General features: G+C 53.3%; 1 protein-coding gene across 1 annotated transcript in view; it reads left to right on the plus strand.

Annotated features, from left to right (window-relative positions):
* The first annotated feature begins 262 nt into the window (after window positions 1-262).
* The window catches only part of Prdm12 (PR domain containing 12), an 18,548-nt gene continuing 1,218 nt past the window's right edge, over window positions 263-17,592 (plus strand). Inside the window, exons 1-7 of the mRNA XM_013021286.1 lie at window positions 263-333; window positions 480-621; window positions 940-1,057; window positions 1,477-1,667; window positions 3,885-4,040; window positions 16,324-16,435; window positions 16,541-16,590. Of these exons, the coding sequence (XP_012876740.1) occupies window positions 263-333; window positions 480-621; window positions 940-1,057; window positions 1,477-1,667; window positions 3,885-4,040; window positions 16,324-16,435; window positions 16,541-16,590 (840 nt within the window). The remainder of the gene's footprint in view (window positions 334-479; window positions 622-939; window positions 1,058-1,476; window positions 1,668-3,884; window positions 4,041-16,323; window positions 16,436-16,540; window positions 16,591-17,592) is intronic.

Genomic DNA, 17,592 nt, shown 5'->3' on the forward strand with positions numbered 1-17,592 from the left:
TCCGCCGCGGAAAGCCTCGCTGGGCGTGTAATAGCAGTTGACTCCCAAAGAAGGGGTTTTAAATTCATTTAGTTAACTTGGGCTTGACCCGAGAAAGTTCCCACTTAAACCAAGAACTTTAAAAAAAGAGGGGGGGGACAGGCCCGGGGAGGGGGCGAGGGGCGGGCGGGGGGCGAGGGAGAGAGCGGGCGAGCGAGCGGGGAGAGTTTCTTTTCTTTGCGGTGTCTCAAGTTCTTATTCCTCATTCATCAACGCGCAAACAATGTCGTTCCGGGCGCGGGCGCCCCGGCGCCTCGCCCTCGCCCGCTCGGCCAGCTCGGTTCCTCTCTTAATGTACCGTGAAGATTAATTCCACTTTCATTCACGCTATGTCAACCATCTAATCCCCGCTTTTTGTAAGGGGAATTCCTCGGCCCCTTTTAAACAAGTCCCGTCCGCATTGAGCGACAATTTACTGCTACAGCATTTTTTTTCTCCAGGGCTAATGAATTTAGAATTAGCGATTTCATTCGAATGGAGCCCAATGAATGCGATCGCTTTAACGGCGTGACAAATCGCCCGCTGGGCCCGCCACGGACACCGTTTAACCCCCTCCCCCTGCCCGCCGCTCCCCGCTCCCCGGTATTTTCCCAGGTAGCTTAGACGGGTGAGGGGGGCAAAGCTTGTCAGACGGGGCGGCCGCCCCTGCGCGCCTGCCGGCCTCGCCCGCCGCTCCCACCCACCCTCTCCCCCGGCCCCACCCCGATCGGGGCGCCCCTGGGAGCCGAGGGCCACCGGCTCTCGGGGTGCTGGCACCTCCTGGAGGCTGGGAGCCAAGACGGAAGCGGGGCGTCGCCGGGGGTCACCGGTCGAGCGGAGCCGGTCTTCCACGTCCCCCCCCCCGTCGGTCGGTGTTTCTTGGGCACCTCTGGGTCCTCAACTCCGGAGATCGGTCCCCAGTGCCGGCCGCATCCGGCTGTCCGGGGCGCTGGGCGGCCGGCAGGGACCCGGGTGCGGCGTTACGCCCGCGTCCCGTTTGGTTTCCTCGTCGGCCGGCGTGTGCGCGGCGGAGCAGGACGTTTGTCCTGGGTGGAGCGGGTCTTGCAAGGGGATGTTTTACGAATGGGTGGAAAGACGGACAGAACAACACCACACCCCGCAAACCCCGGCTCTTCAAACCAGCCCCGGGGCCGGGGGAGGGGTTCCCAGCAGAAGGGCTCACGCCAGGCCCTGGGTTCGATTGGCCGTCACGCCCAAAAAGGGCAAAACGAAAAACAGCGAGGAAGAGGGGTGGGGCGCCGCTTTCCTTCCGGGGCGCGGGGAGTCCGAGGGTGCGACCCGAAGGGGCCGGGTGCGCTGGGCCTCGCTGGAGAGCCGGCTCCATTTCGGGGCGGACGAGTCGGCGCCCCGGGCGGCGCTCGGGGAGGGCAGGGCGCTGACCCGGGCCCCGCTCCCCGGGCTGACCGCCCGCCCGCCCCGGGCCCGCTCCCTGCGCAGAGGTGCAGAAGCTCTCCAGCCTGGTGCTGCCGGTGGAGGTGATCATCGCCCAGAGCTCCATCCCCGGCGAGGGCCTCGGCATCTTCTCCAAGACCTGGATCAAGGCGGGCACGGAGATGGGGCCTTTCACCGGCCGCATCATCGCCCCTGAGCACGTGGACATCTGCAAGAACAACAACCTCATGTGGGAGGTAAGTCCGCTGCGGGTGCGGCCGGCCTGCTGCGGGGGTTCCCGTCCCCCGGCCTGCTGCGGGGTGTCCGGTCCCCCATCCAAATGCCTCAACAGCCTCCTTTTTGTTTTCTTTTTTGGTGCCCGGCTTGGGGCTTGTTGTACATGGGACTGGGCCCTGTCCCTAAACTTGTTTTTTTCCCCTCAAGGCTGGTGCTCTACTATTCGAATCATAGCCCCACTTCCAGCTTGTTTTATGGTTAATTGGGGATTCTAGAGTCTCATGGACTTTCTGTGACTTTCCCAGCTTTGAACTGAGATCCTCAGATCTCAGCCTCCTGGACCCAAGGCCCCCAGCTGGCAGCCTCATTCTTACTGGGGGCCCAATACTCCCCTAGGCAGGCTCTTAAGACCTGGGCACCGGGAGCTTTCCCTGACTCTTTTTCTCCTAGGACACCAGATGCAGGCTGGCCTAGGGAATAGCTCCGGCCAATGCTGAGGACCCGGATGGTTTTCAACAGCATTTCACAGATGAGGGCACTGATACCCAGACAGGCTGGGGCTTTTGCTCAGGGGCTGTATACTCAAGCAGAACAGACAATTCCATTTTGGTGTGTGTGTGTGTGAGTCCTGGGGCTTGAACTCAGGGCCTGGGCACCATCTCTGATCTTTTTTTTCCCACAAGGCTAGCACTCTACCATTTAAGCTACAGTTCACTTCTAGCTTTTTTTTTTTTTTGGTGCTTAATTGGAGATAAGAATTTCATAGACTTTTCTGCCCCAGGTGGCTTTAAATCAGGATCCTCAGATCTTAACCTCCTAAGTAGCTAGGATGCCAGCCATGAGCTTGGCTTGCCATTTCTATTCTTTTCCTGGCCATAGGACCTATAAGGGACATTCCTCAAGGCCACGGCCCTGGCCTGGTGGGTGAGGTGGGTGTGTGGCTGTACGGAGGACAACGGAAGGAGTGAGTGCTTCTTAGAAATCAATTTCCTGTCCTCAGCAGAGTGTCATCCAGAATGATGGTTGTCCACTGAGCGCCGAGGCGGCTGGCCGGGTTTCCAGCCTGCAAGCCATGGCGTTACCTCAGCAGCCCTATGATTTGTCATCCCCATTTTATAGAAGGAAGTGAGGCTCAGAGAGGCTGCCATCCGGCAGTGGGGGGGGAGGGGGAGGGCTGCCCCTAGGACAAAGCCAGCGCTGTGGGCTGTGGGCTGTGGCGGTTCTTCCTGGGAGGCAGATGGCAGAGCTCCTCTCTCATCTTGTCCCCCACCCTTCCTGCTCCCCAAAGCTCCCTGAGGAGCCCAGTGTGAGGAGCCTGCCACTGGTCAAGGGCACTAGGGAGGAGCACAGAGGAGGGAGAAGAGGAGGAGGACTGGGGATCTTCTAACCTCATCTTCTCCCTCATCTGGAGTCTGGGTAGTGATGATCTTTCCAGTTGTCACCAAGCCAGGAAGTTTGGGGTCAAGTTTGGCCTCTTGGCTCTGAGCTAGACCTAGGTGTCCTAGGGATCCAGGCTTTCCTCTCTAGGGCCTTGTGTCCCTCTCTGAGGTCCTGGTCAGGGCTTTCTTCTGCCCTGGGAGCACCTCTGTATATATATATATATATATATATATATATATATATATATATATATATATATACACACACACACACCACACACACAACATCATCATCATCATCAGGATGCTTGCGGGAGGCTTTATTGCCCGCTCAGTAGCCCTTGAAGATGTTTTGCTTCTGAGTGTGGGAAGACCTGACAAGGGAAGCCCGTCATGATCAGTGCTGACCGTGGGGCTGATGGCAAGCAAGCCACTGGACCCCCAGCCTCCCGCTCCTCTGCTGAGAAGAAAGAATGGTACAGCCAGGCGCCAGCCTGTCATCCTAGCTGCTCAAGAGGCTGAGAACCTCGGGTCAGGGGCCAAAGTCAGCCCAGGCAGGAAAGTCCGTGAGACTCTTATTTCCAATTAAGCACCAAAAAGCTGGAAGTAGAGCTGTAGCTCAAACAGTAGAGTGCCAGCCTTGAGTGAAAAGGCTCAAGGAGATAGCACCTAGCCCTGAGTTTAAGCCCTTGTACCAGCACACAAAAAGAAGTGTGTGTGTGTGTGTGTGTGTGTGTGTGTGTGCATGTGCATGCCCACAGGCACATTCACATGCACATGTGTGACTGGCCTGGGCTCTAGGAACCACAAATGTGGCCTAGCCACACCTCACCTGGTCCCTGTTGCACCCACGCCCAGGTGTTCAATGAGGATGGCACCGTGCGCTACTTCATTGATGCCAGCCAGGAGGACCACCGGAGCTGGATGACCTACATCAAGTGTGCTCGGAACGAACAGGAGCAGAACCTGGAGGTGGTCCAGATCGGCACGAGCATCTTCTACAAGGCCATCGAGGTGTGTGCATGTGCTGTTGTGCAGGGACCAGCTTGGTCCCATGGGGTGGCATGCGGGCCATCAGTGTCTGGGCCCCAGGAAGGACAGAGAGACATCGACTGGCCAGATGGGCCAGGCCTAGCCACTGGTCTGAGCTCACAGGATCACACCATGATGGAAAGGATGGACTTGGAACTTTTGTGGTTTTAAATGCCCTGAACTAGATGTGAGGTCCCAGAGGTCTCTGGAGGGTGTGCTGGTCCGTGGAGCAATAGACGAGAGAACAAGGTGTGAAGTAGCAGGCAGGCTAGGGACAGCACTGGGTGGGAGGAGCAGGCGTGTCTCCCCTCATTCTGCATGTCTGCCATGCTGACAGGATGGGCAGCTGATGACTCTAGTCTCAGCCGTAGCTCATTGCATGTCAGGCTTTTCCCAGATGCCTTTTCTGCATCCTTTATTTAATCGTACTGAACCCCTGAACGAGGAGGAGGACTCTGACATGGTTTCTAGTTCAGACATGGGATCTGGGGTCTTGCAGTGTGGCAGGCAGCGCTTGCAGGGCCTGGGGGTGGGGGAAGACAGTGGTTCTGTGACTCTTCTCAGAGGCGCAAGGGAGGATAAGTGGGGGGGTAGTAAGAGGCATGTGAAGTGGGGGAGGGCAGGGCAGGGCCAGGGTGGTTGGAAGGCTCTGGGGTGGGAGAGTAGGTTTTAGGGGGAGCCTTGAGCTGGGGATGGAGAGTTAGAGCTGCTCTGGGAGCTGTGGTCGTTCACTGGTAGTTGACGTGAGTCTCCCAGGCTAGAATCTCTTAGGAGCTATGTCTGTCTGGCCAGAGTGCTAGAAGCTTCTCCTGCCTGCTGTTTGGGGTGGGTGGCTGTGCCCCCCAGTGTCCTCTGGCCTTTGGCCTTTGGCTCCTTTGTGTGGAGGAAGCCCGGTGGGATGGAGCGGAGGCCTGGGTGGGCTGGCCAAGTGGTCCAGGCCCCTCAGGACAGCGATGGCTTCCATTTCTCAGGGACCCAGCCTCCAGGCGCGTTTAGCATTCCTGAGGTGCCAGGCCTAGTCGCTTATGGACCTGAGCCTGGTGTGATGGTGTGGTAGGGGTGGGGGCTGGAACACAGACGCAGGGCAGGCCCTGGAGGACCAGGAAGTAGAGGCTCAGGAAGGGTGAACTGGGCCTCCACTGGAGTCCAGAGTGCCCGCACAGCTGGGCCAAGGCCAGTGTAGAACCAAAAGTGGTCTATGCAGGGTTGGGGGTGTTGGGCTGGTGGCTTTGGCACCCCCCAGTTGGGCCACGCCCTTCTAGAATGAGCTTCAGAGACAGCTGGACTCCACCTTTATCAGAACACATCCCTGGGGGGGTGGAGGGTTAGCTTTCCTCAGGCTCCCACGCACATGTGTCACCACCTGTCTACATGACTTTCCGGCCATGGAGATGGAGGGCAGGCACGTACCATGATTCCCGCACAGACACATGCATGCGCACACACACACACACACACACACACACACACACACACGCCAGTACAGACCAAGACTGCTGAGAATGCCTCTGTCATTTTGGCAAGAGGATGGATTCCTGGCTGGAGCGGCTAGGGAGCCCCACTGATCAGGACATTGCAATAGATGTTTCTAAAGAAATACAGACACTGAAGACCACGGTTCAAAGCCAGCTTGGGCAGGAAAAGTTCATGAGACTCTTATCTCCAATGAACCACCAGAAAACCAGAAATGGTGCCGTGGCTCAAGTGGTAGAGCACTCATCTTGAGCTGAAGAGCTGAGGGACAGCGCCCAGGCCCAGAGTTCAAGCCCCACACCACCAAAAAAGAAAGAAAGAAAGAAATTCAGAAAGCCAGGCACTGGTGGCTCAGGCCTGTATTTCTAGTTACTAAAGGAGGCTGGGATCTGAGGATTGTGGTTTGAAGTCAGCAGGGAGCAGGGAAATCTGTGAGACTCTTATCTCCAATCAAGCACCAAAAAGCCAGAAGTGGAGCTATGGCTCAAGTGGTAGAGCATCAAGCCTTGGGTGAAAAAACTAGGGGACAGTGCCCAGGCCCTGAGTTCAAGCTCCAGGACCAACATAAAGGGGCAAAAAAAAAAAAAGAAGTTCAGAGTTAGAGGACAGAGTAGAAGATTTCCAGGAAGGGACCAGTGTGACTGGTTGGGAGGTTAGTCTACACTTGCTCCAGAATGGAAGATAATAAAAGAACGGGATGTATCTATAGCATTTACTACTGTCTGTTTGACGTGTATGTGATTTTGGGAGCTACCTCAGAGGTGGCTAGCAGGCTGTCAAAGGCAGCGAGCCTGCTGTAAAGGAGCTGTGTGACTGAGGGACAAGAATACACAGAAAAGCCCCACGTTTCTTCTCACAAGGGAAGTTGCATGCTTTTTCCTCAGTAGCAATTTTCTGGAACCATATTGACACAATGTCAGATATGTCAGATTGCACTTAGCAGGAGGATAAATCGAGTGTGCATGTGGGTCTGTGGGGGGGGACGCCCACCCCACCCCCCACCCCCAACCCCAGGGCAGGCCTGGGCTCAGTGCTCAGGAGCCCTTCTGGGCTAGACCACAGCCAGGGCCGCTCCCCCAGGCTGCTTGCCCCACATCTTTGCAATAAATCGCCTGTTTGTTCTGCGCCTGTGTGGGGTTAGCCGAGGAGAGGGACCTTGGCTGCCATCTGTTTTCTTGATCTTTCTGCCACTCATGAGGGCTATTTATACTTCATAACAGTAACCCATCGCTTGCCAAAATACGGAAAAAGCAACTTTGCAAAGAAACACACATGCTCAGATCTCCAAACATAATCAAAGGTGCTGATGGCGTTTCTAAGCACCCAGGGCTGCAAGGAGCTTTATCCCAGGCTGGATATCCTGGGCCCGGTCCATGCTTACATTGATCAAGATCCTTTCTCTCACCTAGTGGGTCTTCGTGGCATTTCTAGAAAGTTCCCAGCACATAGCCAGGGAGGACTAATCAATTGTTGAATGGAAAAGGTTTTTTCAGCAGGTGAAAGGGGCCAAACCCATAGGGGATCCAGGGACCCAGTTCTTCCACAAAAACAAAACTACTTGTTACAGGAAGAAAGCAAGGTCTTGTCTGACATTTGTTTATTTAGTATTTGTTTATTTATTTTTGGTGGTTCATGGGGCCTGAATTCTGGGCCTGGGCACTGTCCCTCAGCTCTTCAGCTCAAGGCTAGCGCTCTACCACTTGAGCCACAGCACCACGTCCATTTTTTTCTGCTTATGTGGTGCCAAGGAATTGAACCCAGGGCCTCATGCATGCAAGGCAAGCACTCTACCACTGGGCCACCTTCCCAGTCCTAGTATTTATTTTGTATATATGTGCTTATTTATTTTTCTACCAGTAGTGGAGTTTGAACTTAGGGCCTGAGTGTTCTCCCTAAGATTTTGTTTTGCTCAAGACCAGCGCTCTACCACTTTGTGCCTCACCTCTACTTTCAGCCTTTTGGTAGTTCGTTGGAGATAGGAGTCTCATGGACTTTCTTGCCTGGGGCTAGCTTGGAACCACGGTCCTCAGCTCTCAGCTTCCTGGGTAGCTAGGATGGCGGGCTTGAGCCGTGCATGCTTGGCTCGTCTAGACTTAGAAGTCTGCACAAGGAAAGGATTTAGAACTGTGTTATTACGACTTTCGGTTTTGTAATTCTAAGAAAACCTCTAGTCTTTCTCTTCCCTATTCTTTGGCAAATTATTATGCCCTGAAATGTAGGCTTTTTCTTCCTGCAATTTTCCCTTTCATTTCAGACAGCTGAGCTTTTAATTTTTTTCGCAGAGCTACATCTCTGTCTTGGCGCTGAAGGTGAGCACCATTTTTCTCTTGACTTTGTTTATCCCTTTGACCTTGCTTATCAGTGGGTGCTCTTTAATTGCTCTAATTGTTCATGATTGGCTTCATTTTAATAATGTCACACAGAACACAGCATGGCTGCCACCGTGCTAATGTCCCCTTTTTCTAAATTTATTTAATTTATTTTTGGTTTATGTGGTACCAAGGAATCAAACCCAGGGCCTCATGCATGCTAGGCAAGTGTTCTTCCCTGCCTGCTAACGTCCTTTGATGGCTTTTGGTGGGACTGAGCGTTTGACCTCAGGGCCTCATGCTTGTTGAGCTGGCCTAAAAACCCTGGGCTAGGCCAGCGTCCCTCTTTTTCACCAGGTATTTTTAGGACAGGGTCTCCTTTCCTGCCCAGGAGTGGGCCTGGGCTTCAATCTCTGCTTTCAGCTTTGCCCTGCTTTCCGCTCGCTGCCATGACAGGATGACGCCATTGCATCCAGCTGTCCTCTGCAGTTTCATGGACTTTTTCTGCCTGGAGGGCTCTGAACTTAGCCCTCATGTAGCTGGGGTGATGACAGGTGAATGGCATTGCATCCAGCCATGCATCGAGAAGGGTCCCTCCAGAACTTTTCTTTCTTTCTTTTTTTTTTGGGTCCGGTCGTGGGGCCTGAACTCTGGGCCTGGGCGCTGTCCCTCAGCTCTTTAGCTCAAGGCTAGCACTCTACCACTTGAGCCACAGTGCTACTTCCGGCTTTTTTCTTATGTGGTGCTGAGGAATGGAACCCAGGGCCTCATGCGTGCAAGGCAAGTGCTCTACCACTGAGCCACCTTCCCAGCCCCCCTCCAGAACTTTTCTGCCTGGGTTGGCCTAGAACAACGAATCTCCTGATCTCAGCCTGTTAGGTAGCTGGGATTACCAGCCTGAGCTAGGGGTAGCTGGCTATTGCACTAACATCCTTTCTAAAAGGTCTTAAACTGTGTGTGTGTGTGTGTGTGTGTGTGCACATGCGTGTGTGCACGTACGCATGTGTGTGCATGCTTGGGATGGAAGCTGAGGCCTGGTACAAGCCCTCGTATGTGCTCTGTCATGGAGCTGATATGGCCAAGCATGCCCTCGGGCATGTCATTACTAATCCCACTTATTTTGACTCATTTGTTTTCTGTGGTGCTGAGAATGAAACCCAGGGCTTTGCAAATGCTGGATGAGGGCTTTGCCTGCGAGCCTCCCATCAGAGGCCCGTTATCATTTCAATGCTGATGAACCCAAGTTTGGGGAGAGTGTGGGAGAGGACTGAGCTATAGCTCCAGTCCTGTCTGGCTGCCGAGCAGGAGTGCTTGACCACCATGCCCATGTGGCTGATATCTATTTGCCAGAACTCTATTAATTGGTGTGTCAGGACATCTGTGTACAATGGAAATTAATGTTCAGCCAGATGACCCAGCGATCCCTCTCGGCCAGAGCATCTGAGCCGTTCAGAGAAGGGGAGGGAGGGCATCCGAGTCTCCTGGGAGCATGTTCAATGATGGGTCATGAATTTGTATTAGGAGAACAACCCCCAAAGCTTATCACTGACAATTTATAATAGAAATATAGACAAGCTGGGCACCAGCGACTCACGCCTGTTAGCCTAGCTCCACAGGAGGCTGAGATCTAAGGCTCTTGATTTGAAGTCAGCCTGGGCAGGAAAGTCTTTTGTGACGCTTATTTTCAATTAAGCATCAAAAGAGTTGGAAGTAGAGCTGTAGTTCAAGTGGCAGAACGCCAGCCTTGAGCAAAAAAGCTCAGGGATGTTGCCCAAGCCCTGAGTTCAAGCCCCAGGACTGCCACAAAAGAAAGAAAAATGAGAAATTAGGAAAGAAAGAAAGGAAGTTATGCAGTCATCTAACTTGTCAACACAGCACCTCAGGAGCTGATGCTTGCTCCAAAGTTTTGACAAAGACATGGCTGTAGAAATCGGTTCTCTTGGCAATTGCTTTATTCATGGTGTGTCCTGAGCAGCTGTGTGAACAGCTGGCTGGTTCAAGCTGTGAGTCCCCTGTATAGAACCTGGCTGCGCCCAGCCAGAGCATTAGTGGCAGCTGTGTCCCCAGGGAGCCTGTGGGGACCAGGGCTGTCCCCTGCACTTGGGCAGGCAGCTGATGGAAGCATAGGACAGTTCCAGTGTCTTGAAGCTGCAGGTGCCAGGGCCTCATGGGCTTCCGACAGGAGCGTGTGTGATGCCGGCGCCTCGTGGTGTTGCATGATCGTCATTTAACCCTGCCCTCAGTATTCCTTTTTCTCCTGAATTCAGTGGAACCCAGCAAAAGTTGTATTTTGTTTCATCATTTTTGCATCTCACACCTCAGGTTTCAAAGAAAAAGTTTAGATCCCAGTTTGATGAATGTTGAGTCAAAGGACTGATCTGTGTGTAGTACCTCCGTCTTGGCAACTTTTTGCTGTATCTTGAATGAATTTCATATTGGGGAAAAATTGTATGCATGTAGAAGGAATATGTGCTCTCAAAAACAATAACAATAAACTCAGCCAGGTGCCAGTGGCTCACGCCTGTCATCTTATCTCAGGAGGCTGAGATCTGAGGATCGCAGTACAAAGGCAGTCTGGGCAGGAAAGTTCATGAGATGCTTAGTTCCAATTAATGGGAAGTGGTGCTGTGGCTCAAAGTGGTAGAGCACTAGCCGAGAGCAAAAGAGCCCAGGGACAGTGCCCATGCCCAGAGTTCAAGCCCCTTGACTGACAAAAAACAACAAACAACTCAAGGTCTCACACTCTGGCTTAGCTTTTTTTTTTTTTGGGGGGGGGTAGATCTTGGGGTTTGAACTCAGGACCTGGGCGCTATCCCTCAGCTCTTCAGCTCAAGGCTAGCTCTCTACTACTTGAGCCACAGCACCACTTCTGGCTTTTTGTGCTTCTTTGGTGCTGAGGAATCGAATCCAGGGCCTCATGCATGCGAGGCAAGCACTCTATCACTGAGCCACCTGCCCAGCCCTGGCTTAGCTTTTTTGTTCAAAGCTGGCATTCTACCACTTGAGCCACAACTCCACTTCTGGCTTTTTGCTGGTGAATTGGAGATAAAGTGTCACAGACTTTCCTGCCCAGTCTGGCTTTGAACCATGATCAGCCTCTTGAATAGCTAGGCTTACAACTGTGAGCTCCGGAACCTGGCTCATTAAAAAAAAAAAAGAGAAAAAGAAATCAGATGTGGGGCTGGACAAGCTAGAGGCCTTAAGCTCATTCCCCTCTACCACTCAAAAATAAATGACCAAACCCAAGCAAACAAAGAAAAAAATCTCAGCCTATTAAAAATAGAAGCTAGGCCAGGCACCGGTGGCTCACACCTGACATCCCAGCTACTCAGGAGGCTGCAGTCTGAGCTTCACTGTTCAAAGCCAGCCCGGGCAGGAAAGTCCATGAGACGCTAATCTCCAATGAGCCAACAGAAAACCAGAAGTGGCACTGTGGCTCAAGTGGTAGAGCACTTGCCTTGAGCTGAAGAGCTGAGGGACAGCACCCAGGCCCAGGGTTCAAGCCCCAACCGACAAAAACAAAACAACTGAAAATAGAAGCCCCTCTGTGGCACCCTGTTTCTCTACACAAACCTTAAGTCGGCACTTTTTTCTAGTTTCAAAGTGAGAAATGTTTCTGGGGAAAGATGCTTGCAGAGCTGGCGGCAGCCGCTGGCCACCGGGACAGGGAGGGAGCCGCTTCTCCTTGTCTGCCGCATTGCCTGCTTATGCTTTTGTACGCAGGGATTTTACTTTTTCAACTCATGAGTAAAATCAACTCCAGGCCACCACAAAATACGCTGCCGCATACAAGATTCACCCTTAGTACAATAATCTCTTAAACACATTTTTAAAAAGAGATTTGCATCTATTTTCCTTTTTTTTTTCTTTTGTAGTGTTGGAGACCCAACTGGCCTTGTGCATAGCAGACAAGTTCTGGAAGTGCTTATTTTTTATAAACAATATCCTGAGTCACCATTTAGAATGAGTATTCAGAGCCAGGTGCCAGTGGCTCACGCCTGTAAACCTAGCTACTCAGCTACTAGCTGAGATCTGAGGATTGCAGTTTGAAGCCAGCCCAGGCAGGAAGAAGTGACTCTTTTTTTTTTTTTTTTGGGTCCAGTCGTGGGGCCTGAACTCTGGGCCTGGGCGCTGTCCCTCAGCTCTTCAGCTCAAGGCTAGTACTCTACCACTTGAGCCACAGCGCCACTTCCGGCTCTTTCTGTTTGCTTATGTGGTGCTGAGGAATGGAACCCAGGGCCTCATGCATGCAAGGCAAGAGCTCTACCACTGAGCCACCTTCCCAGCCCCCTGTGTGACTCTTATCCTAATTAACCACCAAAGGCCAGAAGTGGAACTGTGACTCAAGTGGTAGAATGTGAGCCTACATGACACAGCTATGGGACAGTGCCCAGGCCCGGAGTTGTGTGTGTGCGTGTGCGCGCGCACACACACACACAGTACTCAGGGCTGTGTGATCTTCATCCATCATCTTCATTATTTTTTATTGTAATTGTGTTTAATAGTAGTTCCTTCCTTCTTCTTTCTTTTCTTTCGCTCCCCTTCCCTCCCTTTTCTTTAATCTTTTTTCTTCTTTCCTTCCTTCCTCTCATTCTCTTTCCCTCTCTTTTTCTTTCTCTCTCTCCCTCCTTCCATCCCTCTCTCCCTTCCCTTCTCCTTCCTTCCTTCCTTCTTTCTTTCCTTCCTTCCCTTTTCCCTTCCTTCCTTCCTTGCTTCCTTCCTCTGAAAATTGAACTCAGGGCCTTGTACTCTTGCTCAGCTTCTTGCTCAGGGCTAGTACTCTATTTCTCAGGAGTTCCTGTCTCTAAGGATTTGTCCACCCAGGCTGGGTCTGAGTGGAGATCTCAGCCTCCTGAGCAGGCCTGAACCATTGGCACTTGGCTGTTATTTTCAATTAAAACGGGAAGACCAGCATTGCTTTAGTTTTTGTTCTCTGGTGGAGGGTGGGGAGGTGAGTGTGTCACTCAGGGCTCCGTCACTGAGCTGGCTCAGCCTCACCCGCTGTGAGGCTGGAGCTCCGGCGTCTCTGCTGGGGGAGAGGCAGCAGGGGCCATGGCACTGTGTGGGCTGTGTCCTTGGGGCATGCCAACTCAGACTGGGCAAAACCTACAGTCACCTTGGGTTCTAACCAAGCAGGGGCCCCAGGCCTTCCTGCGGCTCCGCGGCACTACTGCAGGGGCTCTGCATGCCCGGATCCCCGCCAGCTGCTCCGCGAGGCTGGAGAGCCAGCTTTGCACATGCGGTACACGCATGCAGTCACACACACGTGGCACACACATGCTGTACACGGAGTGCCTGTGGCCTCGATGACCCAGGAGCTACTCAAGGAGGCCAGGGCAATGAGACTGTTGTTTTACAGCTGAGGAAACTGAGGCACCATGAGATGAGGCCACCGGAACAAGGTCACTCACGTAGCTTGTGGGAAATGAGTGGACCCTGACCTGCTGGGCTCCAGGGCTGGGCTGAAGCTTGGCAGGGCCCTCGCCCACCGGGGGCTGGCTGCTCAGAAGAACCTACAACCTACCGTCCGGTGTGTCCGTGTCTCTCAGCAGCTGCGGGGTTGAGGGCCTCAGGGACTGTGCTCCCCAAAGCCCTCGTTAGAAGAGCAGCTTACAGAGGCAAAGCGGCAGAGACCACGTGGCTATGGCCTGGGGTCTAGAGACTGCTCTGTGTGTGTGTGTGTGTGCGCGTGTGCACACGTGCGCGTGCGCGTGTTATGCACATACAAGGGCTTTAACTCCCAATTAGCATTTTTCCCCCTTTCTGCCAGTCCTGAGGCTTGTACTCAGGGCCTGCGTACTCTCCCTGAGCTCCTTTTGCTCAAAGCTAGCGCTCTATCACTTGAACCACAGCACCACTCAGGCTTTTTCTGTGATTAATGAGAGATAAGAATCTCATAAACTTTCCTGCCTGGGCTGGCTTCGAACTGAGATCCTCAGTTCTCAGCCTTCTGCTTATCTAGGATTACAGGTGTGAGCCACTAGCACAGGTTTTTTTTTTTTTTTTTAAATTTTGTCATTCATGAGGCTTGAACTCTGGGCCTGAGTGCTGTCCCTCAGCTCTTCAGCACAAGGCTAGTGCTCTACCACTTGAGCCACAGCACCACTTCCGGTTTTCTGGCCACAATGCCAGTGGTTCACACCTGTAATCCTAGCTACTCAGGAGGCTGAGATCTGAGGATCAAGGTTCAAAGCCAGCCTGGCCAGGAAAGTCCGTGAGACTCCATTTATTTTTTCCCAGTTGTGGGCTTGAATTCTGGGCCTGGGTACTGTTCCTCAGCTCTTCAGCTCAAGGCAAGTGCTCTACCACTTGAACCACAGTGCCACTTCCAGCTTTTTCCGCTTATGTGGTACTGAGGAATTGAACCTGGAGCCTCTTGCATGGAAGGCAAGCACTCTACTACTGAGCCACCTTCCTAGCCCCCTGTGAGACTCTTATCTCCAATAAACCACCAGAAAACCAGAAGTGGCTCTGTGGCTCAAGTGGTAGAGTGCTAGCCTTGAGCTAAAGAGCTCAGGGCCAGCTCTTAGGCCCAGAGTTCAAGCTCTATGACCGACAAAAAAAAGAATCTCATAGACTTTTCCTGCCCAGGCTGGTTTTGAATGGTGATCCTCAGATCTCAGCCTCCCAAATAGCTAGGATTACAGGCGTGAGCCATTGGTGCCCGGCAGCACTGGTTTTTTACTGACCTCTTTAACTATCAGGTGATCTTCGATACTTCGCTGGGGGAGTTCACAAACCTCCTCTGCCTTTTTTTTTTTTGTTTCTGGTGGGTCGTGGGGCTTGAACTCTGGGGTTGGGCGCTGTCCCTCAGCTCTTCAGCTCAAGGCAAGCGCTCTACCCCTTGAGCCACAGTACTACTTTCGGTTTTCTAGTGGTTTACCAGCTCTGCCCACGGGCCTCCCACAGCAGCCAGGTCCACCAATGACAGAGGCCTCAGTGACTTGCTGGAGTCCTAGGTTATAATCTCTCTGCTTTTTCTGAGGCAATGCCTTGTTTTCCTTGGGTTCTGGGGCTCCTCTTGGCCTGGCCTTTGCTAGAATTTCACCATGCAGTGCCTCTGGGTTTCTGTGGTGCCCTGTGGACCACGGGGGTCACGGGAAGGGGCATGGCGGCCTCAAGCTGAGTCTCAAGAGAAGGACAGTCACAAAGGCCCCACACCATCTAGCCCTCTGCTTCTCTCTCAGCTCCCCCTCCTGACAGGAGCAGAGCTTTGGGCTCTGCACAGAGGTGCTCAACCCAAGGTGCAGGCCAGTGCCAGTACCTCTGTTCAAATGTGGAGGTCAGGGGCTGGGAAGGTGGCTCAGTGGTAGAGCACTTGCCGTGCATGCCTGAGGCCCTGGGTTCGATTCCTCAGCACCACATAAGCAAAATGAAAAAAGCCGGAAGTGGCGCTATAGCTCAAGTGGTAGAGTGCTAGCCTTGAGCTGAAGAGCTGAGGGACAGCGCCCAGGCCCAGAATTCAGGCCCCACGACTGGACCCAAAAAAAAAAATGTGGAGGTCGAGGGATCTACTCTGCTGTGGGATTGTTTGTGCTTCCACTGCAAAGGATCCAGCAGATAAACAAAGCAGCTGTTGCCAGGGGGAGGGGGTGCCCTGGTTTCTCACCTCAGACAGTGGCTCCCAAGGCGGATGCTGTGACAGCAGCTCTGAGGACCAGATTTCAGGACAGTGTTGGGCTGTCTCTCCTCTCATTTGCCCTCGCTGGTTGAAGCCTGCAGGCTCTGTTGGAGGAGGTAACTGGCTTTCAACAGAGACCCCGGGGTGTCCTGGGATGCAGCCTTGGGAGCAGACCTTCCAGCCTCCCTAAAACTCTGGCCCATTTTCCTGCAGCAGCTCCTTTCTTTGAGGAAAAGTTTGTAGGTTTCTTGGTAACAGACGTGTGACTTGATGAAAGCAGATTTTGTTCCTGGCTGCACATCCCAGTCATTCCTGTGTGGAGGTGTTTGTCAGTCCAAGTGTTTCTTTTTTAACATCTACCTTGTGTACGGACTCACGCAGAGCCCTGTGCCCAGTGAGGAAATGCGTGGGGTGAGGCAGACCTTAGCTACCTGAGAAAAGAGATATTTCCAGAACATTATCAGGCAGGGAAAAAGCAAAGCACCCTAGGATGGCTCACAGCCCACACTCCTTGGAAACATCTGGCTTGGCCCTGGGGCTCCGGGGGCTGCTGACTCTGCTTCCCCTGGTCTATAAGGAAGGAAGTTTTCTAGCATTCCATCTGCTGCGATTTCTGCCTGTCCCAAGCCTTCTGTCCTGTCACCATCAGCCAGGACCTTTGGGTGGTGGCGTGAGTCCAGAGGGACAATAATGTCCTGGCTCTTTTTGTGTCACTACAGGTCCCTGGGGGCATTTCAGGGCAGAACCCAGCTGTGGCCTTCTCAGGGCTGACCCATCTCATGGCTGCCAGGGGGTGCCGAGACCCCTACACCCTACCACCAGCTACCACCTCCCTGACCCTCTCTTTCCTCCTTCTCTACAGATGATTCCTCCTGACCAGGAGCTGCTGGTGTGGTATGGAAACTCGCACAACACCTTCCTGGGTATCCCGGGTGTGCCAGGGCTGGAAGAGGAGCAGAAGAAGAACAAACATGGTAGGTATTCTCCTTGGGGCCACAATGGCCAAGAGCTATGGAGTGGGAAGAGGGAGAGGAGCAGGGAGCCCCCTTGGCCTCATGAGTCCACCGTTCAACCTCCAGGGGCTTCTTGCAGATGTGGGTCTACCTCCATTGAGGCTGATACCCCTGTGGTCAGCATGACATAGGGTAGGGAGGAGAAAGAGTCCTGCTTTTTGGCCCTGATCAGCAAGTGAGGGAGATCCCAGAGGAGGCAATGGGGGAGTGGCAGGGAATGACAGTGAGACATCTAGAGTCTGTATGAGCTCCAGTTCTGTGCCATCTTCAGAAGGGCTCTGTGCCTCAGTTTCCTCATTGTAAAGGAAAGGCCAAGGTGACCTCTTAAGGCCTTTTGTAGCTCTGCAGCAGGGCAGAAAAAGCCTGGTACTGTGTTCTGGGGCATTGCCCATCACAACTGGCTCAAGGCCTATGTCTACCAAATATCGAACTAATTGGTTCTGGTGGGTATGAAATGAAAACCTCTGATGGGTATCATCCCTCTGGGGTCTCCCCAACCCTTATGAAATTGGATTATCCTTATTTTTAGAGCAGCAGCCCGGAGCTCCTGCGCTACTTGCTGTGCATGGCTGCCTTGCTCTGTGGCAAATGTTTTATATTGATTTCTCTGATCCTTCTTACAGATATATGGAGCAATGCTATTATTCCATTTCCCCAGTGAGTAAACTGAGGTGCAGTCCCCCGGGGTAGAGTGGGCCCTCTACATTTTGTGCGTGAGGTGTTTGCTGGTCCTAGGGCTTACACTCAGGGCCTGGGTGTCCCTGCGTCTTTTCACTCAAGGTTCATGCTCCACCACTTCGAGCCACAGCCCCACTTGTGACATTCTGCTGGTCAAGGGGAGATCAGGGTCTCACAGACTTTCCCACCGGGCCTGGCTCTGAACCTTGATCCTCAGATCTCAGCCTCCTGAGTAGCTAGGATGGCAGGTGTGAGCCGCCAGAGCCCGCTAGACATTGACAGCTTTCAGATGAGAAAGCTGTTTCCTGGGGTCCAGGCAACCGTTCTCCCCAGGTGACCCAAGCCGGGGCCCTTGGCTGCCCGTCCCCACGCGCGTCCCGCACCGACACCCAAACGTGCGGGGGGCGCGGGGGGCCGGGCGTGGCGGGGTTCTAACGGGT

This window comes from Dipodomys ordii, unplaced genomic scaffold (genome assembly GCF_000151885.1).
Source record: "Dipodomys ordii isolate 6190 unplaced genomic scaffold, Dord_2.0 Scaffold55, whole genome shotgun sequence".
Taxonomy (NCBI): Eukaryota; Metazoa; Chordata; class Mammalia; order Rodentia; family Heteromyidae; genus Dipodomys; species Dipodomys ordii.